The sequence below is a fragment of the Antedon bifida genome, chromosome 9 (assembly GCF_963402885.1).
Source record: "Antedon bifida chromosome 9, ecAntBifi1.1, whole genome shotgun sequence".
NCBI lineage: Eukaryota > Metazoa > Echinodermata > Crinoidea > Comatulida > Antedonidae > Antedon > Antedon bifida.
Genome location: NC_136234.1, coordinates 5437264 through 5465256, shown reverse-complemented (window position 1 = coordinate 5465256; position 27993 = coordinate 5437264). Strand labels below are relative to the sequence as shown.

General features: G+C 35.0%; 1 protein-coding gene across 1 annotated transcript; it reads right to left on the bottom strand.

Annotated features, from left to right (window-relative positions):
* Positions 1-19: 19 nt before the first annotated feature.
* Positions 20-27059, bottom strand: LOC144851359 (lysosomal-trafficking regulator-like). The gene is made up of 45 exons (XM_078708768.1): positions 27006-27059; positions 26095-26185; positions 23277-25978; positions 22802-22972; positions 22477-22612; positions 21175-21444; positions 20321-20430; positions 19486-20009; positions 17494-17629; positions 16960-17131; positions 16614-16807; positions 16199-16450; positions 15821-15994; positions 15227-15508; positions 14855-15053; positions 14343-14657; positions 13919-14229; positions 13561-13730; positions 13089-13218; positions 12369-12553; positions 12164-12249; positions 11859-12011; positions 11173-11235; positions 10886-11029; positions 10337-10501; positions 9906-10039; positions 9530-9724; positions 8910-9083; positions 8636-8779; positions 8415-8539; positions 7910-8158; positions 7546-7607; positions 7179-7390; positions 6528-6839; positions 6030-6186; positions 5722-5862; positions 5118-5335; positions 4526-4759; positions 3954-4143; positions 3477-3613; positions 3083-3181; positions 2510-2750; positions 1872-2028; positions 1614-1682; positions 20-1340 (listed from the first exon to the last, which is right to left on the bottom strand). The coding sequence occupies exons 3-45, from the start codon at positions 25863-25865 to the stop codon at positions 1211-1213; spliced, it is 10311 nt and encodes a 3436-aa protein (XP_078564894.1). The 5' UTR covers positions 25866-25978; positions 26095-26185; positions 27006-27059; the 3' UTR covers positions 20-1210.
* Between the last annotated feature and the right edge of the window lie 934 nt (positions 27060-27993).

The following is a 27993-nucleotide window of genomic DNA, read 5'->3' as shown; positions in this document are numbered from 1 at the left end:
ACAACACACAGCAAGTAAATGTTTTTATGCCTAGAACTCATTTTATTTTCTTGTAGGTCTACTGACGTTAGTTCAATGTATTATTGATATACACTCAGTTGCATTGTACACTGTATTCATTTATTCTTACTGTTTTCAGTGTAATAATATTCAATATTAATACATAATAATTCTTTAATACAATATTTACACAACAAAAAAAATCGATAATATAACAATTTTATACAATCTATATACATATTTATATAATCATATTTAATATAAAAAAAACTCGTATTAACAAGTTATAGTTTTCAAAACAGCACCAGGAGCAATAATTATCGTAAATTTTTGAATATATTATCTTGAATATGTTGTCATGACATGTGATGTATAGAATAGAAACAGTAGGTATAAAAAAACCGTAGACTATGTATATATGGTAAGATATGGTATTTCACATGTTTCCTCTTCAGCGATTTTAACAATTTCAAATTTTGAATGTACTGGATATATTGTAATTTACTTTGTAATTTTCACATTTAATTTGTCAAGTTTTGTGTTTGTTTTATCGAGGGCCGGCCCTAAATGATCAGTTTCTATTTTGAAGCAGGATAGGCTACCCTCAGTAAATATGGTAATAAATAAATAAAGAAAATATCGTTGAATGTTTACTAATTATTAATTACTTTAAAAGCAGATGCTTGTAAATTGTCTGTTATAGGCCGTGTTTCCGCAGCCAAAAATTAACTGATAAAAATTAATCGATAATCTGCCAGTGGAAACAGGGTTTAAGCGTTTCCACTCGAGAAAAATTACAGATAATTATCTCACTCAAATCGGATCATTATTAACCTTTTACCAGAAGGACAAATTGTTGCGATGTGATTGGGCATCTAGTTGTTTGTTAATGACTGATCATGCGCACTTTATTGGTTAAAAAAAAATGGAAAATTTTTTTTGGCTGCGAAAACACAGCCATAAAGGGACTATCATCATATCTACATCATGGTTAGCTATTTTATGTTGAATTGAAATTTCAGATTTTTCATAAACCTAAAATCAATTTCTTATTTCTATTTAACTTCTTATTTCATAAAGAGGAAAGAATAATTTCAGAAGAATACTAAAATAATTCTCAAAACGTTGTTCATTTTGTTAAATTTTCTCATAATCTGTAACATAACATTCTTATCTTCGACTCCATAATTATTTTCAATGCTTAACAAATTTAAATTGACCCCATAAAGGCTTCAAATTTTGGAAGTCTATTTTTGTTTTCATCTTTGCGCCCCCATACAGTCACAAGTCCGTCAGAATCACATGAAAACAAGTAATGGCTGTCCACTGTATAACACAAACTGTGAATTTAAAAATCAAATATGTATGAAAGAGTGAGGAAAACTTTTGTACTATGCCAGCCAAAATCTAGGAACGGTAAACCATCTAGCTATTGGGCCACTAAATACTTCTAATGTATTTAACTCAAGCCGGAACTGAGCCCATGCTCCTGGAATTGTAAAGCATGTTTAAACCACCAGACCACTGTATTATTATCAAAATAGTGCTAGAATTGAACTACTTAAATCATTTAAAACACAATATTTCAATAGTATAATAATGGTGATTCTTACCTTATAATAGGATTAATAGAAGGTGAAGAGATAGTTCTTACAAGGCTCAAGTCCCATGTGCTCCACAATCTGTAATGAAATAAATATTATAGGACATTAACAAAAAAAGAAAAGAATAAAGCGACACAAAGCAAAGACGTAGATGCCATGCAAGAAAGTTACACAATGACAATTTGAATAGTGCATTGCTTGTGATGTCAAATCACTCGCGTTTCCGTTCTTGCGTTGTCTCCTAGTGGGAGCCAAGCTTTAACAAACCTTATCAATCCATCACTACACCCAGCTGCTAAAGAGTTGACAGAGATGCCTTCGGGAGCATTGGAGAAGGCAACACATAAGATGGTCATCTCACATATGATCCTGCCAATTGGGTTACCATTGATGTTCCAGAGGTGAAGAGAGCAAGATCCTGATTCTGAAATAATATCAAGTTGCATGTTAGATTTTACTTATTAAATGTTACTTGTGTACAAGCCACAACACACAGAACCCCCCACCCCATGGCTCCACACCCATCCCCCAACCTACACATGTTGTAAGTGAGTGCTTTCAATCATGTCAGCAGGCTGAAATAGCACTCAGAATCAGAATAATGTTATTAATCTCCTAAGAAGAAATTCATTTGCTCAGAGTTAAAAAAATTAAAATATGCATATATATATAAATATCCATATATATATAAATATCAATATCAGAAGCTTTATAAAGAAATGATTTTACTAAAAAGTACTATAAAAAAAAACAGAAAACATTGTGATACTAATTGCAGATAAATAATAGTGAGAGCAAATTCTAAAATTGTATACATATGATACATGACAGGACGTTTGATTTCTCTGCTCAGTTTAAATAAAATGTATTGAAGCAGAGCACAGCTGTTAATAGTCACACTGTACCTTGGATTGCTACTGTGGCTATATCTCCTAGAGTATTGCTAATGGTAGCCGTGGTCACTGCCCCGTTGTGGTCTGATAACGACTGAACATAACAGAGGCGGTTCAAATCCCAGATGATGCAAGTTCCATCCAGACTGGTGGTTACCATGATGCTAAATGGTCGCGAGATTACAATGCTTGACACGACGTCAGTGTGGCCATAAAGGCACACTTTATTTCCAACAATCTCGATGCTTGCTTGCTATAATAAAAAAAAAATATAATAATTTAGGTTCCGATAATAGACAGAGTCAGATATGTCCACCGGACCACAATTTTATGTCATTGCTTTTTCTAAGAGTAAAAAAGTACCAGATCCTCAAATGCACATCTTAAACTCTGTCTACACTATCAAACTTAATGTGACAAAAAAGATGTGATGTGCCCATATATGGACATGATGATGTCATATCACTACCATATTTGGGTATATCACTACCATATTTGGTCACATCACATTTTTTTGTCGAACTAGTTTGATAGTGTAGACAGAGCTTTATAAATGACCAATAGAAAGACCTATTATGTATTTACCTTGTCAGGGTTATACTTTGTATTGTATGCTGTGATAATTCCAGAGGTAGATCCAGTCAGTAAGAGACGGCAATCAGTCACAGAACTACAGCATGTTATCTGAATATTTAAAAAAATATTTCATTTCAAGAACACTTATTAATTTCAATAATGGCAAAATAACAATAATATATATGATATAATTAGGACATTTCTTTCATTTCTTATCACAAGTTTCTTGTCACATACAATATCCCAAATTTACATATACTATATTATTAGGACACACCCATCATCAAAACTATGACTGAATCAAAGTATGTTTTCTGGTCTACTCTCTGGTCTGATCATGAATAAGGCTTCAGAATTGGAAAGAAATTAAAAAATGTTAAGATTATGAGAAACAAATACATACCTTGTCTTTCTTGTTGGTGTGTAGCAGGTTGACAGAAGCCATCTTTGGTTTATGCTTCAGACGTAGGATGCCATCAGGGTGATCCCAGCTAGCTATACCAGACCACTTGATATCCACAGCATTCACGCCACTCACTCCTATATAACATTCAGTATCAAATAAATCAGAGTATATACATACCATGTTTTGTCCCCATGCATGATACTACAAACATCCGACTGTATAAAGCTCTGTCTACACTATCAAACTAGTTTGACAAAACAAGTGTGATGTGCCCAAATATGGTAGTAATATGATGTCATCGTGTCCATATAATGGACACATCACATAAAGTGTGATAGTGTAGACAAAGCTTATGAGAATTTAACTTGGATCATACATTCTAAATAGCCTTGCACACAGTAAACATTTTTACTTTACTTTATGTCTTTGTAATTCAAAATGTACTACGACTTAAGACCATAAGTTGGTACTTACCCTTCTCCTTACTGTACATAACCAGTAAGCAGTGATTGGCCGATACACCACAAACGCCTCCTGTAGGCAACGGGACAAGTTGTTTCGCTGGTACTGGGTAAGTTTGTTGCAAACGTATTTCAGGCTCACCGAGGGCTGGTGATCCAACGTATCCACCCCATCGAATGTTCTCAACACTACTCACAGGGCTCTATGAGAAGGAATAAAATGTTGAGTATTTAAATAAAATATAGTGTCTAAATCTATACTTTTACTATAATATCTCATTTACACTGCCTAGCAAAATTCCAGAGTTTACATACACACACCGGGACACACATCATACAAAAGACATGTGATAATGCCCTGGTGTGTGTTAAAGCTGTCTACACTATCAAACTTTATGTGACAACAAAATGTGATATGCCCATATATGGACATGATGATGTCATATCACTACCATATTTAAGCATATCACTACCATATTTGGGCACATCATACTTTTTTTTTTCAATTATTTTGATAGTGTAGACAGAGCGTTAACTTCAAAGCAATGTGAAAGGACTACATTTGTAAATTGTATGGGTAATTACCTGAGTGTTTTCAAGGGGAGGAGGTGTCATAATTTTAGCGCCCATCCTCCTAGATGCCATATGTGCTAGGCCTGCCAGACTTGCTGCTTCAGACAGTTTCTCTCGCTCAAAGCGTTGCGGGTGAGGTTGGCGGAACAACTGTTTAGGAGTCTGACCATACGTCTTGATCATTGTTTCCAACGCTCGCCTTTTAAGAGGATCTTCCATCTTTGTTGTATCAATTCCGAAATAAGTCTGAAACAAATACAAAATTAGAAATAATTACGTTGAAGCAACTTCTTTTTTCAAAATTGTATTTATATACACACACAAAACAAAAACAAAGATTAAACTATGAAGAACTTGAATTGTTACATTTACTGTAGCAAGCTTCATTACGCTCTGTCTACACTATCAAACTAGTTTGACAAAAGAAGTGTGATGTGCCCAAATATGGTAGTGATATAACATAATCATGTCCATATATGGGCACATCACATTTTGTTGTCACATACAATTTGATAGTATAGACAGAGTTTTATATTACTAAGTGGAAACTAATTCGATCTGGCTATATGTTGTGAATGATTTTTTTAGATGAAAAATCACTTACGGCCGGATGGAAGACATTGATAGCCTCCTTAGCGCTGTCTCCTTTTTGTTTGTAGCCAAACACAAGATCTATCCAGCTGTTGATGAATTGCGAGACGTAAGATGACTCCAGAGCTTGGCGGTGGATGAGGACAAACAGTCGTGGACTACCTTGACACCAAATAGGTAACGTCACATCGTCAACTCGCTCCCCATTCTGTCTGCATCCAAAGTTAAAACCTGTAAGAGAAAAATACATACATAGCATATCTTGTTCATCTGACCAATATATGTAGAAATAATACTCTCCATTTGAAGAACTATCCAATTATTATAGACACACCAATTATACTGTAGACTACTACATAAAGAAACCTTTCAATTAAAGGCCACTCCATTTTAAGGACCATCCCACAAAAAAACAACCTAAAGCTCTGTCTAAACTATCAAACTTTATGTGACAAAAAAATGTGATGTGCCCATATATGGACATGATGATGTCATATCACTACCATATTTGGGAATATCACTACCATATTTGGGCACATCACACTTTTTTTGTCAAACTAGTTTGATAGTGTAGGCAGAGCTTAAAACATCCTCCAAAAAAAAACACCTTAACCTACCTTCTTTGTTAACAAGAAACTGAGGAAGGAAAAAGAATTCTGGGATGAGTTCTTTTACATCGGAGGCAGACTGGAAGGATGAAAGGCGCCAAGCTGTCTCAACCGAGTGGAACGTACGATCAGGTATATCAAAGTGGTTGTCTAAAAAAATAACACAGTCAAAAAGATGTCTATAAAAACAGTCAATAAAAGAATACTATTTTTGAAGTGAGCAACTGTAATTCGGTGTGAATAAAGATTACAATATTTTGACCTTGTTTGACCTTTGAAATGTATAAAGCTTGATTGGATTGGCTGAGATTGATTACCTTGGTATTGTAGAAACATCTTGGTAAACGGTGGTAGTCGTACCAGGTATTGTAGGGTTGTACCACTATTTGAATAATGTGAGCCATAGTGGAATGGTCCAATTAGGTTGCCCTCAACTTCATTTCTTTCTTGTTTCAGAAACTCTTCCTTCAGCAACTGGATATAACATGAAGCAATTTAATTAATATTGTAAAATTCTTAATATTATCAAAATATTCCGTGTACTGTAAGCAGACCCGCATTAACAAAATATAAACATAAATCAACATTTTAAAAGAAGGGGGGCATGTTTCCAGAAAAAGTAGCACATTGATCCTTGTCTACACTATCAAACTTAATGTGATGTGCCCATATATGGACATGATGATGTCATATCACTACCATATTTGGGCATATCACTACCATATTTGGGCACATCACACTTTTTTTGTCAAACTAGTTTGATAGTGTAGACAGAGCTTTATGAGCTAAAAGATTTCAAAGTTGAGATATTGTACCTTGTATTGTTCAACGAAGCGTGAAGCCATTGCGTTGGTTTGTACAGAAATAGGTTTGACCAAATCACGGTATATTTCCTGCGACTCCAAATCAATTACTGTACTCGTGTAGTCACGAAGGATGAACGGAAACACCGGATATTGCATCAGATCATTAAACGATCGTCCAGCGGTCTTATTAAGTTGAGTAAGGTATTCGTAGTTGGTGATTTGACCATTGCGCCATATTTGGGTCACTAGTGATATGTCGTTAACCTCAATAAGGTTTGGTAAATCTTTAGCCATCATCTTCTGAATAACAATGTCTCTTTCCTACAATAAGTGAGATAATACAAAGTTAACCAGGATGCCTTTTAAAGCTCTGTCTACACTATCAAACTAGTTTGACCAAAAAGTGTGATGTGCCCAAATATGGTAGTGATATGCTTAAATATGGTAGTGATATGACATCATCACCTTCATATATGGACACAATTCCTTTTTTTTGTCACATAAAGTTTGATAGTGTAGACAGAGCTTTAGAGTAAAACATTGTAAATAAATTAAATAACAAATTTTATATGCTATATTCACATGTACAGAATCTATTGCATGAAATTCCAACATGTTTGCATGGTACAGTATATCCACATTAAAATACATAATACATACCTTTTGATTTTCAAAAGAGAGAAGAAACGTTTTGCCATTTATGAGAAACACTTCTACAGCATTATCACGTAACTGGTTCCATCGAGGTAGGATCTCTTTGATGTCCTCATACAACCATGACAGGGTCATTACTTCACGATCTCCTAAAACAACTTGTGTTACATTGGTGTCCATGATTGGTTCATCTCCAACAAAGTACATAGTATTTAGACCTTTAGACCAATCAAAATATAGAACACAAAATAAGTTAAATATTCTAGATAACATTACATATTATGAGTGATTATAATAAACAACATTTCTACTTATTTCCAGTATCTATACACTAAATAACTAGAGTATTAAATAAAATGATAAAAATACATACCAAGCAAAATTTCTCCTTGTGTTTCAGCTGCTGGCGTGACATTTAAACAGGGACAAGTGTGTCTGTTAATAAAAAAAAATTTTTTTAAAGTAAATCATTAAATTAAGACACTTTTAAAAAAAACTAAAATATTCTAATTATTTATCTCCCAGAGGGATCAGTTATGATCAGAGGCTGTGATGTACTAGTACACCGGGGTAACCCCCTACTTGTCTCGAAAGATGTACTAGGTTCTCTAAAGTGCACATGAGCTACTGTAAAAAGGCAAGTAATATAGTACACATAAAATATGATTTCCATCTACCCAAAAAAAAAACCCAACACAGAAGAATTGAAGAAAAATTAGAAGAAACAAAAGCTATACCTAATTTGTTCATTTTCTTGGAGTTTTCTCTTCAGTTCATCAGCATCAGAAGGATTGATGACATCCTGAAAGAGGTATTCAAGCGGAGATCCAGGAACCGTGTTAGACTTCTTCCGAGAACCTTCCAAGATGAACTCATCGCTGATTCCAAGATGACATCGCTGTAGTCGACAACGAACACGACCTGGACCCTCGGTGGGGTCAAGTTGCCAAGAAGTGGGATAACAATCTGGAGTGTACCAAACAGCTCTGAAAAAAACCAAAAAACTTTATTGTTTAGTCACAAATCTTTATATGACTAAAAAATGTGATGTTTCTATATATAAATATGATGTCATATCACTACCATATTTGGGCACATCATACTTTTTTGGTCAAACTAGTTTGAAAGTGTAGATAGAGCTTCAGGCTATATGGCACATATTATGAAAGACCACATATTTTTTTTAATTCACGATTCAATGACCACAGGGCATATGTCAATTAATATTAACGTAAAACTGACCTCTCATGGGCAAGCTGCTGAATGATGTCCTGCCAACCTGTCCTTGCATCCAGGGTCCGAGTTATCATGTGACGCAGATGATCATAGAGCCTTTTCCGTAGTGTATGTTGATAGGAGGAGATTCTCTGTAAAAAAATATTTTGTCGAATAGTATCATATATATTTTTCCATTAACGAAAGTATAGTGCATTATCATACATAGTTTAACATGGTCTCACTACCTGTGTAACATCCATAGCCGAGTTGTACACTTCTTTCAGTATACTCTCTTGTTTCGGGATCTTTCTTGATCTTAATGCTGATAATTTTGACCTGAAGTATTTATGTTTAATAATTCGAATCTCACTTTTCGCAAACATCATTCTCTGCAAATAAAACCAATCAGTAGTTTGATTATAAAATATCTAAAACATACACCTAAAGCATACATACAGAATATATAACACAGAATACATAAAACAGAACATTTAGTGTATAACGGCTCATTCTTCTTACCTTGTGGACTTCATCCAACACACGTTTGTCTTCTGTTTCTGGAGGGATATGTTCGAATCCTAAGGCAGCCATCATTTTTTGTATTGTAAGAGCAAGCTGTAATTCTTGCGGACTTAAGAATGAGCTGTACTTACTTAGAAGATCATATAAGAAGAGATGAGTGAAGTTGTTGTGCTGAAAAAGAGAAATTTGGAATAGTAATAATACTAATATTTATTTGGCATATCAAGCAAAATCTTGCCAAGAGCAAGCAATAGGCATGTTGAACAGATTTGACCGCTTGCTTCAATATTGAGACATTTACCACAGTAAATATGACTTAAAAGAGCACAGATAAACTACTACAGAATTACAATCTAACCTATAAACAAGATCATTACATCCAATAATATAGTTAAACATTGTGTACTCTATTTCTAACAAACAATTTCAAATCTTCAACTAAAGCCGAAGTATAGTTGTTATCTTGGGACCATTCTATAGTCACCACCAGATAGGCTTTCTTCATCAGTGCTTCTATGTATGGATGACTAGTTGGGAGCAGGAACGCTAGTAGACCAAACCAAGTACCGTTTTGATTTCACGATCATTCAGGAAATTACCTCATGATGAAATCTTACCTCATGTTGCAAGACATATTCTAAGAAATCCTTGGCTCGTTTCTTCGTCGCAATTTGTAAGCTGAGCACTCTCGCGTGTAGTGGTTGCTGTGGCGACAACAAGTGAATAAACAAACGGCTGAGCTGTAATCGTATCGTGTCTCGTGATGACCACAAAACACTCTCCCATTGCGATCGTTTTCCTCGTTTTTGCTCCTACAAAATTTGAGAGATAGATAGTAAAAAGATTACATACATAAACTATGTAATTGACAATGCAGGACTTTGGCACTAAAACTGTGTCAATTAAAACTCTCTCTACCATATGGGCACATCACATATTTTTGTCACATAAAGTTTGATAGTGTAGACAGAGCCTAACGATTGGCATACTTACCATAGTGGATATAAGACTGTTGACCAGTAAGGAATACAAATCACTAAGTAAGAGATCTTGGTAAGTATCAAGCTGGTTCTTAGTTGAAGACCACAGCAAAGCATCTGGAGACTTTGGTAGAATTAACTTTGGTTCTAACATTCAGAGAAAATAGAGTAAAATTCTTCATTTGTGTATTTAGATTGAATATTAAATAATAAATATTAGATGCTTGCGCTTTCATGAAAACACTTATTTTATTTTCTCTTTCATTAAGCTCTGTCTACACTATCAAACTTTATGAAAATGTAATGTGCCCATATATGGACATGATGATGTCATATCAGTACCATATATGGGCATATCACTACCATATTTAGGCACATCACACTTTTTTGTCAAACTAGTTTGATAGTGTAGACAGAGCTTTAGATACACCTTCTTAACTTTACCTGTCATGATTAAAAGGTTCACACCAATTTTACAAAGATGTTGGAATCTTTTTACAATATCTTGTTCAGATGCTACTTGTTGACCAATATGCTTCTTGTGACCTTTGGCCTCTTCATTGCGCTGCAGTCTTAACATTGTATCTAGGTAGACCGAGTATCTTTGATCTGTGGAAAGAAAGAAACAAATTGTACTAAAGTTAGCATACAATAGTACACAATGAGAAATATGTGTGTGGAACTAGCCTTAAAGCCCTCTGGGCTTATTTAAGTTTCTCCAGCATAAGTGAATTCTAATTTTTTTTTCCAAGCCCTGCTTCTTTTTTTGTCATTACATAATGATGTATCTTATAAAAATAAAATTGAATTGAAATATAACCATTCCTAGAAATCCAGCCTCGCGATTGATTATTCTACTAGTATTAATTTACGCTGCAAGTACATATACAGATGTAACCCTGTCTCACAAATAAAAAAAAATAATAATTTAATTCATACACTATATGTTTCATAACCAAATAATAATTTTCTGTACAAATAATATTCCTGTACCTTCACTTAAAGGTAGAGCAGCCTTAGTCTTGCTTCCAATTTGTGACTGAGGTTCCAGCACAGTTTCTTTAGATGAACCGATCATTTGGGATTGAGACCTTACTCGGGATGGGCTATGTGTAACATGGCCTCTGGTAAAGTCTGCTACAAAAAAAAAAAAAAAGTCTTGCTACGGAAGTATGGTGATGATTAGTTCATTACAAAAAAGAAATAACTTATTAAACTTTTGACAAAAATAAAAAACAATGAATACTGATATATTAGAATGAATGAAAATAATGATAGACCTGGTCGTCCATTAGTATTAACAGGCGCCCTCTGGCGGAATTTTGATTCCTCATATTTTCGTTCTGAAATAATTAACACACATGGATGAAGCATGAATTAGTAGATGAAATTTTTTAAAGGAAATTGAAAGAAGATAAAATGGTTGTCATATTATTAGAACATCACATGATTTTTATATTGCTTTTCAAGGTCACAGCATGAACATCACATAGTTATCATATTGCTTTTCATGGTCACAGCATGAACATCACATGGTTATCATATTGCTTTTCATGATCACAGCATGAACATCACATAGTTATCATATTGCTTTTCATGATCACAGCATGAACATCACATGGTTATCATATTGCTTTTCATGATCACAGCATGAACATCACATAGTTATCATATTGCTTTTCATGGTCACTGCATGAACATCACATGATTATCATATTGCTTGTCATGATCACAGCATGAACATCATATGGCTTGAAATGGTAGAGCATGACCATATATGGATATCATATGGCTTCTCCGATTAGAATGTGATTATTATAAGTTATAATATGAAGTGTATAAAAGCCTATTATAAGTTATGATTAGAAAGAAAATATCAATCAGATACAAAATGAGAAAATGCTGAAAACAATTAATTGATATTCTTAAATAATAAATAAATGATTTCTGTTATTATATTGCAAACCTGAATAGCTGATACTCCTAATAAAAGATGACTTCCACACACGCGATACAGCTGATTCCTGTTGACAGGACGTAGCCTGCATGTGACTGAAAACCTCACGTACGATGTAACACTGTGTTTCATGGAACACCTCTACCGGAAAGCTGTGTTCACCTGCGAAATGGAATCAATCAGAAACAGTCGACATATTGTATGGCAATATAGCAAAATATGTTTATATCATATCACTACCATATTTAGTCATATCAGTACCATATTTAAGTGTATCACTACCATATTTGGGCACATCACAGTTTGAAACTTACCATAAGTTGTGTTGTGCTCATGCTCTACCCCGCTGAGTAATGTCATTACATCGTCAAAATAGTCCATGTTCTGTTGAATACTCAGGCTATATAAATATAAAATGTTAATGTTTATAAAGGTTCTGTGACTTTCATATTTGCCTAGGCGGAGGTTTGCGCTCTCTGAAGTGCCGTTCTAGTTTATATTACACTTGTTTTGTCTTACCTGCATGCTCGTATTACAATGCAGGTTAGAAAATGTTGGATGTCAGAGATCAAAAGCTTCAAGTCTTCACTGCAAACACCTAGCGACAATGGCTTAGTAGAGAGGGCAGTCAATACATTACACAACGTTTCATTTATTCCATTTTCCAGCATAACAACAGCCAGAGTGTTCACTCCTTCAAACAACTATTTAAAAAATAAATTGTAATACAATCAAATTCACTTTATTTAAATTCAGGTGGGGTGGGGGCATAACAAATGTATAGAGGAGATACAACGAAGCAAAGTGTCTAAAAGAAGTTGCATCAGCTTTACCAAAAAAAAGAGAAAGGCGGAAGAGAACCAACACAACAAACAGAAAAAAGAAGCACAAGCCAATGAATATGAAACTATATAAATGCGAATGGGTGCGAGTAAGTGGCCAAGCGGTTAAGACAATGGAACCGTAAGTACGTAGCCATAACATCGGCAAGGGTTCGAGGTTCACATGCTCCATGGTTCTGGTGGTAGAACAAGTCTTTTCGAGTAAGGACTATAAACCGTAGGTCCAGTGAACACATCCGGCTCATGTGCACTTTAAAGACCCTAGTACATCTTTCGAGACAAGTAGAGGGTTACCCCGGTGTACTAGTACACACTGATCATAACTGGGCCCTCTGTATTTTATTTAAGCTGATTCATCTTTCAAATGATGTTTTAAGTTCTATTATGTTTAGCTTACATGTAAGAACATGCATACTGCATTGTGACAGAGAGGTGGATCATGAACGCAGTTTTCCAGAAGAGCAATAGCTGGGATCAGAGACATCTGATGGAAGTTGTCAATGTCTTGCAAGTCCATTGGGTTGTAACTGAAAGATATTTAAATTTAAATAATAAGAAAACAAAATTAACCAATCAAGTGACATAAATAGTGGAGATGTAGCTTGGTGGTTATCATGCTTGCCTTCTATCCCAAGGTCCAGGGTTCAATCCTGACCTAGTGCCAGGGTTGTAACTCACGACTCTTTCAACTCTACACCCTAAGCCTCAAATAAGACTTAGTTTATAAGCACGATAAATTATAAACTAGTTTATCCATCCTGTTTTTTGAGTTACTCGCTGTTGAATGAGTATGAAATAAAAAAAATGAATAAAGAGAGGAGAAAAACACAGAAGACATTTATTTAATTGCTTTTAAGAATACAACATACCTTTGGCTAAGATCCACTGGTTTACCAAATGTGATTGTTAGACAAGCTTCAAATAATTCCCGAGTCGCTGGGTATTGATGAAGCTGATTGGCTAATAAGTTAAATCCTCGCATTTTTAGAAAAGCTTCAAGTTGTCCTTCATCAGCTCGGAGGAAGAACACCTCCAAAAGCTGAGTAAAGAAACAGAAATAAATTTAAGTTAACTGGCCAATCAACATCTTGGAAAGGATAATCATTTTTACCAAGTATTTGGACTTTTGAAAATACGAAAAGGTGGGTAAGTAGTAAATGGATTGATGTATGGTGGAAAGATAAATTATGAACTACGAATGAATGAATGAGTGAGGAGAGACTGTACCTTAACAATGTTAACTCTGACATCATTATGGGCATGGTGAGCAAGAACCAGAAGTAAGTCTGGTTTGATAATTATCCCGATGATCTTCTGACGGCTGGCATCGGGCATCGATATGATTGCACCGAAGAGAAGCTTCAAAAGACCAGAACAAAGCAGCGCCAATTGGAGCTCTTTCATACAGCTGGCATCGAGGGTGTCAAAGCTGGAATTGGCACGGTTCACCAGGTTGCTGGAGTCGTCAAGATCTACTGAAGAGGTGACAGAGTTAGTATCTGGAGTTGCAATGACAAGGAATTCATCAAGAACAAAATCTAAAAATTAAGAAAGAATACAAGAAAGCTAAAAAGCTTTTTTCTAAACTTTTAATTTAAGATGACACAATACATTAAGAAATTAAACTTCCATAAAATCACTCCAAATTTACCTGATGGGGTCTTTATATCAGATGATGAAACCAGTATATCTCCATCAACTTTTGATTGAGTTTCCTCGACACCATTCTCCACTGCATCCAGGCCAGTATCTTCCTTCTCTTTGACATCTACTGGAGGTGTTCCTGGCACATCTGAATTCGACTCCTGTCGAGCCCAACTACTACTATCAGTTTCTGAGACACTTTCAGAGTGCATTAAGGAAGACTTTCTTGGAGTACTGGTCAACGGTGAACTGGAGTTGTCACTGTACAGCTGGTAATGAGGACTGGTCTGTTGGAAGATTGTCTTCGAATCCTGTTGAAAACCTACATTTGAGAGAGTGAGATTTATTTTTTTGAATGAGTATTGAAGCATTTTAACCACCAGAGCCACAAAAAAAAAATTGTGTATGCAAAAAAAAAATTGCACAAGCTAGAGCCAGTGGAGCAGTAGCCAAGTTCAAAAATGAAGTTTCCTCCTAAAGAGAAGATGACTACATTTATACATTTTTTCAAAACTGTACCTGTGTGTAGCGTGAAATAGAAGCTAGCTTTCGCATGACAGATGAACGTTTGTATTGCTGGATGAACCGCTAAAAGGAAGTCGCAGACTTCGGCAATGAGGTGCGTTTCTGGTGGGCTTCCCATGATGGCCTTGATAATGTTGACAATAGAGAAACACACAGCACCCGGAAACACAGTTACTGATTCATTATTTTGCTCCTGTAAGACACGCAAATGGGTATAGTTTTTAATACCATTTACACTATAGTACATCCCAACTGCATGGTATCCGAGTCTTTATGTTCACAGTGTATGTTCTTTTTTGCACAAATTCACAATAAACAATCAACATCATGGACCTACAGATTAGATTTATGCTTTTTAAAACTTACCCTAATAATCATTAAAAGCTTATCCACTATATTCAAGCTTTGAAGCTGAGCAACGTTGAAGCTCCTATGTCTGTGGTCTTCACGTATCAGAACCTCTATGACGTGGTAAAGCGTCTCCCACACACCATGTTCAGCATTTTCCCATAGCTTCCAGGCCAGAATGAGGTACACCAGTAGATGGTTAGACTTGATGACAGCCTGGCTGTTTTTGTTTACTTTGTATTGGTTGGTTAAGCTACAATATGTTAGGATGCTGTCACTGCAACAGGAATCCAGTAAAATCTGGAAGAAAATTAACACATTAAGGTATCGTTACTTCTTAAAGCTCTGTCTACACTATCAAACTAGTTGACAAAAAAGTGTGATGTGCCCAACTATGGTAGTGATATGCTCAAATATGGTAGTGATATGACATCATCATGTCCATATATGGGCACATCACATTTTTTTTGTCACATAAAGTTTGGTAGTGTTGACAGAGCTTAACAGACACATACACATGGGACTATTTCAATGTCTACACAACCGGCAGCTGGCAATATCTGAATCAATCTTCATGCCTAAAAAAGACGATAATTCACCAACAATAATTACCTTCAAAACCTGATATCCCACAATGCAAGATGATGACATAAGAACTTTGCCTAGCAATGCTGGTCCAGAGATTAACCTGAAATCATTGGCTAATGACTGGCTGCCCTTGAGTAATTGGAATAAAACTTTAAGAGCTTTGGCTTGAACCTGACCATCGCTTGTTTTTTCAACAACCTGAAAAATTAGATTTTTGATTTAAAACATTTCAAATTATTTAAGGGACCCAGTTTAAATTTAAATTCTAATAATTTACAGTAGACCTCTTCTTTGATTTGTGTTGAAAAAAAAGGTTGAGTCATGACTATGAACCTAGGCTATTCCATTTTCCTTCAGAGAGGTGTATATCTTAAAAATAATGTATTATAGAATTGCCTTTACCCTGGCAAACAAATACAAGAAGACAGAAATGCCTCCTAACTCATGGACAGCTGCCTGCATATCCCTGTAAACATGACTTTCTATTGAACACAGTTTGTTCACTTCAACTCTAACAGGTGTCTTAAGAAGGGCATTGGTTAGAGTTTTCGAACCAGACAGCATCCAAGAAAGAGGTTTTTGAGTCTGAGATGAAGCCTTGTAGCAACTGAAGATGTTACCATCACATGGTGAGAACGAAGCCAAGAAACATTCCTAGAAAATTTAAAGAAATCATGATTATGTTATGTCATCAGTCAGACCATTTAGGACAGTGTACCCCTTATCAACAAAGCTAGGTAAAGCCGACCTCTACATGATTTGAAAGAGTGGAAACAAAAAACAAAAGCATTCAAATAATTTAGTAATGTAAAATTACCCTAAGATTCCTGAGATCCATTTCTCGGTCTTCTGTTAACAAATCGTGACTTATTCCCGATTTGAGCACATCCTCCGAAATGTGACGGCTGTACATCGCAGATTGTTTACTGCCCTCACAGGCTGCTAGTGTGTAATAATCTGGGCCCATTGTGTGCAGGTGGAAGCATGTTTCTTTAGTCATTAAATGTGAATCTAAATAAAGGAAACACAGAATATAATAATGAAAGATAAATAAAGAAGAAAGAATATAAATAATATACAAAATTGAAGTTATCTTTTTAATTATATAAGATTTAAAAGATAGATGGACCAAATGTGGATTGTATAGAATGGAAATGTCTTACCATTGAAGATGAGGACATTGCCCATTTGCCAGAGGCCTGGCATGGCAGCACTAGGCTGGAGCATGTGGCCTAGCAGACAACATGTGTTAACAGGACCTGGACTGACTGGTCCTGATACCTCATATCTTAATAGTGTTTCATACTGATTATGACCATCAATAATCAATTGAATCTATAAAAAAAAAGCAAACATTATATACCTGTATAGTCAAAATACTTGTTTATTTTAAAATGGGATACCTCTACTAAAGGGAAAATTGTTGGGTCCAAAAGTTTCCCCTTAATGGGATTCTTAAGGACTTCTACTGTCTTTCCCTTTTTGTTTGTTTGTCTCACTACTGGTGGTTGTAAAGAGAAAGGGGAGACTGTGTTAAGCTCTATCCACACTATCAAATTTTATGTGACAAAAAAATGTGATGTGCACATATATGAACATAATGATGTCATATCACTACCATATTTGGGTACATCACACCTTTATTGTCAATCTAGTTTGATAGTGTAGACAGAGCTTTAAAGTATAAGTATACTTACATGTCCAGCCACTTTCAGCCCATCAAACTTTTCCACATACGCCAACGACACATGATGCCAGTAACTAGGATTAATGTTAACCTCTATCACTTTTTCTGCTAGAAACTTTGATTGATTTTGCCTCGTCTCCGATGCCCTATAAAAATTTATCGAATAGCGATACAAATTTAATGTGAAACAAATGTGAAATGACGGCATTTAGTCTGGGTAATCTGTCTCTGTGAACACATGTTACCAAACATATATACTACATACAACTACATTATTGGTCTTTAATATCATCACACTTACAAATGTGTGATATTTCCCTTAATTATTAAGCATTTCACTTAAGTAAAAACATACTGAACGTTAAAAATATATCTCATAAGACAGATAAGATCAGATAAAGTGATTAAATAGATTCGCTTTTTAAAATATTTTTTTCCCCCTTTCATATTTAATGTTATATATTGGGGTGAGTCAAACTTTCTGTTTTTCTGACTCACAACCCCCCCCCCCCCTCACCAACGACTAAACTACTTTTTTTTTCATTGTATTTATATGTTATCAATTTATCTATTGACTAGCCATATTATCATAATGTTATTGTATAATACCTTATATTGCGGAAATAAATTGAAAATGAAATTAAATATTTTCCATAAACGTATTTAGAAATGATAAGTAGGACAAGGTTTTCATTTAAGTTAAGTGTGAACGGCCGACGATACAAAAAACATTATTGCGTAATAAAAATCAAAGCATGACTACATTTTAAATAACATCTGGTTGGGTATCATGCTTTAATGTTATCTTAAATATTAATAATGTCATAAAGTTACTATAGATCAAATATGTGCAGTTTTTATTAGATTTACATATTTGTATTTGATATTCTTTATTTATCTGAAAAAGTACAAACGTAATGTTGACCTTCATAGTTCAATTTGCTCTCAATGGCTTAAAGATACATATATTTTCTTCCAAAATGTTTTCATAATTTAAAGTACATAGCATAAACCAATTAATAACAATTGTGTTTAAAAAATAGTTATCAATGTGTGTTTAAAGATTTTCCTTTAAGTGACTTTAAAAATAAAATATTATTAATACTCTAGAGGGTTAGGCAAGCCTGTAACTAGGGATTTTTACAGGGGCTTCATTTTTCTACAAAAGAGGAAAATATCATGAGCTAGGCTAGTTAGGCCAAAGAGATATGATATCTCTTTGGTTAGGCCTATCATGAGCTACTGTAGGCTGGCTATTTAGGCCATAGAGATATTTTTCTATCTTCATGGCTAGGCCTACCATATTTTCACTGCTGATCTCTAGTTTGAAAAGGGCACTTCACCCCCTTCCCACCTTGTTAGGTGTAAGTTGCGATTCTTACAGTAAAGTAATTCTGTAAGATGAGAGTCTACTGACAATCTTAAGTATGTGTAAACTATAAATATTGAATATCTTAGCACGATAAATATTAATAGAGGCAATAGAAACCAGATGACGCATCATATGACAATGATATGAAACTATTAATATCAGTTAACATGCGAAACTCTCGTAAAAAATTTGTCATAAAAATAAAAAAATGTGACAGAGAAACAATATTAAAGAATTCCTTCTTCTTTAACATGATTGTTTTGTGTAAGTTGTTTATGTAAATGTTTATTGATGAAATGAAAAAAAAATATTAAAGATGTATTGTCCCCCAAAAACATGAAAAATGAAGATTAATAAAATCAGACTTAAATAGGCCATTTTGCAGTTTTAATAAAGTTATTCACTTTTGTAAAAAAAAATATTTCACTTATAAAAAGACAAAAGAAATGGTTATATTACATTTTTTTCAGGTAAATAATTTTTTTTCTCAATCCAGTTTTTGGTCAAAGTGAATAACTATTACATTAAAATGGCATATTCAACAACAAATTTGAAAAAATTTTTAAGGGGACAATACATCTTTAAATAAGTATTAATGATTGGTTAGATTTTTGAATATTAAAAACATACCTGATAATAAATGAGTTGGATTTAGGATCAACCCACATTTGAACTAATCCATCTGAATTCCCAATCGACACAATATGGAGAAGTTGAACGTTTTTGGTAGTTGACACATCATCCTGTTCATACGACGATTGCTTGTTATGCGTTGACGGAGACTTGGCGTCAGTTTTTCCGGTATCAGACGATGACTTTCTAAAAGATCTGTTGGTTCGTCTATTTCGTGTAGGCTTAAAATTAGGCTTTTCTTTAACCTCCTTATCCTCTACCCTCATCCATATCGTTAAGCCAAAACCTTTCCCTACCGGTGGCCAGTTTAGCTGGCTTTGAAGTGGCAACCTCAATGGAGCTATGCTCCATGGATCTAGGCTTGGGCATAGGATAGGGTTACTGCTAGGATTCTGGTAGAGCGACATACCAGGTGAGCTTGTTGGTGCGACATCATGCGTATAGACCGGGAAGCAAAGAATGTGAGTAGGCTGGGTGATAATCCTATCTGTCACCTCCAATAAGGTGTTTAGTAAAGACTCCTGCAAAAAAATAATTTTACTCATTTATCAAAACTAAATGTTGTTCAACTTTATGTAAATTCATATGGGATTTCATTTGTTGTACAGTATTCTATCTACATTAGTAATATCATATTGAATTCAGTTATAAGCCCATCCACAAAACTAGGCCAAGTCTTTAGTGATAGGCAAAATAAATGTAGTTTTATAGTTAACCATGGATAATTTGTTTGATGTGCATATTATTACTGCCTATTAATACTTAAATTATTATTTTTGATTTAATAAAAAAAACATTACAGTTATCAAATAATAATAATTGTTTAACTTACAACTGGGGGATCTGCAGTTTGAAAGAGGTGCAGAAATTGACGTAGTTCATCGGCAGACATGTATGGTTGAACAAGAACCGCAAACAGCTCTAACAAAAGATCTTGAACGACTAAACAAAAACAATCACAATTGATATAGTCTGCATTTTATCAAATTAATTTTTGTAATGAATAAAAAAAATTTAATTTTTTAGACAAATATTTTTCAGTATTGAATTACATGACCTTGATTTTTTATTGGACATTTCAAATTTTTATAAACAGGAATTTTAACCAAAAACAACGTATGTTACTGCTTACAAATTTGAGTATACTAAAATGTGTTTAAAGTCCAAAAAATATTTTAAAAATTACTGGTATTTATTCAGTGAGGCTGATGGTGGTAAATATGCAGAAACCAATGTAATAAAACAAGTGCCATCTGCCATATTGATTACAAGAAGAACCATTGTAATTTTGAGGGTTGAATTTTCGTACATGTTTGCAATTGGGTGTTGCTCATAAACAATACCAGCATTGTTGTACCATATTTCACATATTGTTAATGCAAAATATTGTTTTAAATTCTGTAAATTTGATCAAGTTGTAAACATATTTATTTCAATGATTCCACTTTAAAAAAGACAAAATAAACAAATACATTTTAGTCAGAAACAAAACTGATTGCTATTTATTTTCTGGTTTTACTGGTTTTAACTAAAATATGTTATATCATTAAAATTACCTATTCAACAACAACAAAATGTTCAATTTATTTTTTACAAAACATATGTTTAAACAAGGATTTTTTACTCAAAGGTACTGTTCAGAAGCAAACAATTACTAAAAATGTATAAAAAAAAATTAATCATAACCTTGTATATTTTTATCCCTCCTTTCGAGAATCCACGTAAACTTTCGCAATATTGTACCGCCGATTCCATCGATATAAAGTTTCACACGATTTGAGTCGCCACCTTTGGCGATGTACACTAACTGGCTGAGGGCGTAACACAAAACATCGTGACTTTCCGGATCTTCCTCATTGGCGAGGAGTTCAAGAACCATACGGCATACCTCCGGATAAAGAAGAGCACGTTGCCGTCCACTTTGTGGATAATTGTCCTGGTTTTTGGATGATTCGCCTAACACAACAGTACAAACAAAAGAGTGTTAGTCGCAGTATATGTATATGATTAGGAACCAACCAGTACATGGCTTGGACCATCAATCATCCTTGGGATAATAAAACACATAATAAAAATATATGATCTTATTGTGAAATACAGAATACAGTTCTGCAAAAAATTGTATATATCACAATCCATATAAATCCAAAGGCAAATTACTGAAAATAATGACGATGCTGTGGGTATAAGTGGCTGGATCTCAATGGAGATACAAAATAAGATAAGCAAAAAGCTAAATCAAAGTAAAACAGCCAGAAAAAGTAGCAGAGCTTTCGGGCAACACTAGCCCTTCATCAGTGCAAGTCTATATAGATATAATCTGTATTTAGTTTTAACATTCTTATTTTTTTTATATATATTAAAATTGAAAATATTTCAGCATTTCTCAAGGTGATTTAAACGGTTTAATTATTGATTAGCAGTCTTTACCTACACTGAATCAAAGTCTGCGAACAATTTGAAAATTAGATTGGGGTATAGTCCTCCCTAAATTTTAAGTATTTAAAACAGTCCTCTATGTGTATTGTCATGTCTATTCTTTGGTTCTTGGGTTACAAGAACACCCCAAAACATTAATTATTATTAATTATTAATAATCAGCGTAGAAAGTATTTCTTTAAATATTTTAGTTTCTATATTTTATTTTCTTACATGGCTATTAAAAATATTTTCCATTTGAAGCGTATGCCAATTAATCGTCTAAATATGCAAACTTGACAAAAACATTGTACGTGAAAACATCTGTGAAAATGTTGTCATCCAATCAGTATTCATGATATTATCCTCAAATGTGGTTTTTTCAAAGAATTTTGTCAATCGTTATTAATTGATTTTTATTATAAATATTTAAAACATATTTCAACACTGCTGGTTGCAATACCAATAAATTCTTAAAACATAATATTTTAAATTATTGCAAAGTTATTTAACCATTGATGTTGGTTGTCACGAGAAAATATTAATTTCACCTTTGACCTTTGACCTCACCTGTATGACTATCATCCTTTTCATTATCGGCTTCATAGCCTGCTGCTCCTGTCAACCAAGCCTCGCCAGAGTCACTGGGCGAGTCGCTGACATCATAAAGATCCTCCCATTTGAACGATGTATTTCGGCTTTTCTTCTGTACAAATTAAAAGTGTAATTGAAAGTAATCAAATAATTATATAATTACAGTATTATAATAACTATAAGCAATAGAGACTTGTAAGAATAGTTTCTTTTTATTTTTGTTCATTCCAACACAAATATAGCTATGACATGCCATGTGTGCCAAAATATATTTCAAATATTGACCTAAAAATAACTTTACCTTCGATAATGAGCACATTCGACTGTTTTGAAAGCGGTGAGGGTCAAGGTTCGCAAGTAACGCTGTGTTCAACACGCACTCTATTAATGATTTTCCGATGGTTGTATGTAAATTTCCATATACCGTCAAAGTCTGCTTTATTCTCTGAACGATACTCGTAGTTGATAAATCCTGTAAAAGACAAATTTCAAAAGCCTAAAATGGGCAACTTAATGGGGGCTACAAATTCTGAAAAGAGTTTATCATACCTAACTATAAAATCATTCACAGAAATCAGGGGGGGAGGGGGGAATGGCAAAATGCTTCCTACTTTCTTTTATGTGATTAAATTGTCTGATAGTCTTTGTTGTTTTGACAATTTTAACTCACATTGTAACATGACCACAGCCATTCTCCCCTGACAGTGATGTCGTAACAACAAAGAACCTACTGCCTACAGAAGTCATTTAAAACGTTTGGCAATAAAATGACTTACCACTGAACTGATTTTGAAGATTGTGGCTGAATTTAAGCAAATACTCAGAGTTGAACCAAGCAAGTCGAGAATGATGTTAAACCGTGTATTGTCCGCTTCCGCCGGATTCTTATCAATGATGTCATCCAGATCACGACTTACTTTCACAATTGCAGTCAAAGATTCCTGCAGAAGGAATTTCGAAGTCCAAGGTCCACGGCATCGGAAAAATTCTTTTTGAAACCCAGAACTGTGGGTCAACAGATACATAGCACTTCGCCAAATATCTGCTGCTTGTTCTAAACGACTCTTACTCCGACAGAGGAGCAAGTTATCGGATTGGATTCCTTGAGAACTGCTTTCACTTTCATTAACCGGTGTCATTGTTTTACTGCTAGAGCAAGAGCTTGGTATACTGTTGGTGTTTAATGGTGAATCTGCATCATATAAATCCTCCGTCGTTTTGGATTCTTCGTCTTTTGGAATTACGTTAAGAAGAACGTTAACAAATGCTTCAATGACATTATTCGACTCAGAAGTTAGACTACTTAAGCTTTCAGAAATTGAGGATGTAGAGAAGGACAATCCTTCTTCGTGTGACCTGTTATCTGGAGTAACCTTCCCTATACTTCTATCTTTATGGTTCTGATTGCTACTCTCTGAAATTATCAGAACCTCAAAAACCCGCAAGACATACGGTCTTGTGTTTTCTAATCTTAGAAGGTACAAAAGCTGGTTGAGTCCCCCTTGGTACAAGAACAAACTCTGTGCAGATGTGGTTGTTAGGAGTGGTGGCAATGCACAGAAGCAGTGTTCCAACACCTCTGTGCCGACAAGTTCAGACCCGTCCATCTCATCTTGCTCTAATTTGGTATGCATCTCAAAGCATGGCAAATAAACCTTTCTGTAAAGACTCTGCTTCAACGAAAAGTCACCAAGTTTAACTAAACGGTATAAATGTCTTGCAACCTGTATCCCCAATACTCTGTCTTTGTGAGTAAGAAAAGTTCTGTACATGTGAACAAAATTCCATTTTGAGAAGATAGTATCATCTTCGGGAAGACTACCGTCACTGCTGATGGCGCTGTCCGATGAACCAAATGCTTCAGGAGTCTTCAACTCTGACATCGAAGATGAAACTTTCATTCTTCTTTCCTGACACTCGGCACACATATCAAGACTAACTCGATCGTATTTCTCATTTCCTCCTAACTGTTCTAAAATCAGTTTGGCAACAATGCTTAAGATGTACGGTCTCAACTGTACAGATACTTTTGGAAGATTATCAAGAAGCGGCACAACAATCTGTTCTGGTGTCATACAACAACAAATCCCAGAGTTCTCAATCGCAAATAAAATTCCTGCTAAAACTAACTTGTATTTTGATTGCATAAACAGTTGGAGAAGAGTTTCAGTGACACGAGAAACGCAACATTTCAAGTTTGACGACAGACTTTGCGATCGTAATGATTCTTTCTTTGCAAAGTCTGTCTTTAAAGTTTGCATATCATGTTCGTGTTGTAATTGTTCTTGGTAAATTGTACAACTCATGCCGTAAATGTTGTGATGATGGTGCATATAGGTGGAGTAATCACACTGCCTGTGAGTCCTTTTAAGGCACTGCATTTTGTGCATATACTCTAACTTAGCTCGCTTAAGTGCCGTAATCATCATAGATAATCCTCTGATAAGTCCCCGTAACATATCTTTAATCTGACCATCTTTATCGATCCCAAGAACTAAACACTCATCAAGATCTTTGATCACATTCGCAAGAAGATCAAAACCAGACTCATTTTCAAACTCTTGCATGAGAACATTAACATGTGTAATGACAGTATGGTTAGACGTAGAATTACGCAATAATGACGTTATGAGTTCTAACACTCCTTGTAATATTTCCGAAAGATACACAAAGTTAAATGACACCGTTTCATTTTTGGTTGATAATTCTTGCTTGGCATCAGTAAAGACCTCGGCATCATCATCTGATGTCTCATAAGAGCTTTCAAATGGTTTAGATCCATCGATCTCTTTCATAATTCGCTGAGCAATTTGTAAAAGAGAAGTTAATGTTTTTGTTGATGAAATTCTTGTAGCACCATCAACATTTGAACCAACAGTGTGGCAGAGCTTCAGCAGAACTCTAAAAACTAATCGTTGTAATGTTGGCAGGACCTCATCCTGATTCCATCCCTTACCAAGTTCGAATCCTTCTACACTCATTTTCTGTTCAAAATTAAACTCTTTCAGAAACAACAAAATCTGCATCATCTGTGGCACAAGAACAATTGACAGACTAGTCCTGTTTGTGTTGCTAAGCAACTCGTTGGCACAGAGTTTCTCCAGAAGTGATAACAAAACCAGACAGAGATCAAAAGCATTTGTCTCTTCCAGAAGAACCACACCTGTTTTTTGATCCACTTTGTAATTCGGTTGAACGACGCTACTTTTTTTACATGTGTGCAGGAATTGACCCGATGGTTCTTTCAATAATTCATAAGGTATTCTTCTTTGTTTGGTTTCTCCTTCTGATTCAGTGCTATCCTCTCCTTTTCTCTGTCGGGACTTCCTCCTCCGGGCGCCATACTGCCAGCCAGCGGATGCCATAAATGAAAACTTGCGACAATTTCGGCCTTGATGGATTGAACTTAGGCGTCTATGGGGAATCCCCTTTTGCTGTGGGAAACAACAGCTAACGTGGGGAACCCAGTGAGATTTTTCTGAAAGATAAAGAAAACCTATAAATAGATTTAATAAAACAAAAACACTAAATAGATTCTATCTATCTATAGAAACTATTAAAAAAAATTAATTGAATTGATTAATTCAAACCTACCGTTAACTTTCTGCTTCAGTGGTACTCTGAGTGTTTCTTGAAATAAGGTAATTAACAGATTTCCAAGATCAACATTTATACACGACAATGCCTAGAAATATAAACATAAATTTGAATAATTAAATATAAAATTGGGAAGATACCCATCCAATGTTTTTAATGATGAACAAATGCAAGTAAATGATTGGAATGTAACAAAACTAAAAATGAGAGAATTTAACAATTCTCAGTATAAACTGGAAAATTCAACTGAAAAAAACATTAAATCAAACCTTTTGCTGTATATAATCAACTGTAGTGACATTGTACTAATTTCCAACACTTGGCTGATACTTAGATAATAAAAATATTTCAACACCAAAAAAAAAGGTTGTAACCAACAGCATAATGATACTAAATGAATATACACAATTGCATATGTAGCATTGCTGCCAAGTTTATTGTCATTGTCATGTGACCTAGTATAGCATCATGCCAACTGGGAAGGATCATGTGTTTATTTTTAAAACATAATGAAAGTTGAGTAGTGGTGATTTAAGACCACAAGAATTTAAAGCAAGTCATTATAGAAGTGAAACAATATTTGGGAAAAAAAATACTCCTATTAAGGGGACACCTTCAGGACCCAATAGAGTGTTTCATGATTATAGGGGTGTCTCCTGAAAGGGGGTTAGCCGTATTGTTAAAACATATATTAGTTTCATGGAAAAGTGTCTTCTTAATAGGGGTGTCCCAAAGTAGAGTTCTACTTAATACTATAATTATTTTATCTTCATATAAGGAAGATTTTGATTTGTAATGGCTTAGGAATTAGTTAATTCATTGTGTGCGCACTCAGGATCATTGGGATGTACTTCCTGACTCAATTCTTCAACACAGTTTTTCAATCATGTGTGTAGGTTCTAGGTCACCTGAGTGGCTAGATTATGCAATGTGTTGAGTATAAGCCATCCCCTTCCTTGTATCAGATAAGGAGGGGTGGGGTCACTATACCTGAGTGGCTAGATTATGCAATGTGTTGAGTATAAGCCATCCCCTTCCTTGTATCAGATAAGGAGGGTGGGGTCACTATACCTGAGTGGCTAGATTATGCAATGTGTTGAGTATAAGCCATCCCCTTCCTTGTATCAGATAAGGAGGGTGGGGTCACTATACCTGAGTGGCTAGATTATGCAATGTGTTGAGTATAAGCCATCCCCTTCCTTGTATCAGATAAGGAGGGTGGGGTCACTATACCTGAGTGGCTAGATTATGCAATGTGTTGAGTATAAGCCATCCCCTTCCTTGTATCAGGTAAGGAGGGTGGGGTCACTATACCTGAGTGGCTAGATTATGCAATGTGTTGAGTATAAGCCATCCCCTTCCTTGTATCAGATAAGGAGGGTGGGGTCACCGTACCTGAGTGGCTAGATTATGCAATGTGTTGAGTATAAGCCATCCCCTTCCTTGTATCAGATAAGGAGGGTGGGGTCACTATACCTGAGTGGCTAGATTATGCAATGTGTTGAGTATAAGCCATCCCCTTCCTTGTATCAGATAAGGAGGGTGGGGTCACTATACCTGAGTGGCTAGATTATGCAATGTGTTGAGTATAAGCCATCCCCTTCCTTGTATCAGATAAGGAGGGTGGGGTCACTATACCTGAGTGGCTAGATTATGCAATTTGTTGAGTATAAGTCATCCCCTTCCTTGTATCAGGTAAGGAGGGGTGGGGTCACTATACCTGAGTGGCTAGATTATGCAATGTGTTGAGTATAAGCCATCCCCTTCCTTGTATCAGATAAGGAGGGTGGGGTCACTATACCTGAGTGGCTAGATTATGCAATGTGTTGAGTATAAGCCATCCCCTTCCTTGTATCAGGTAAGGAGGGGTGGGGTCACTATACCTGAGTGGCTAGA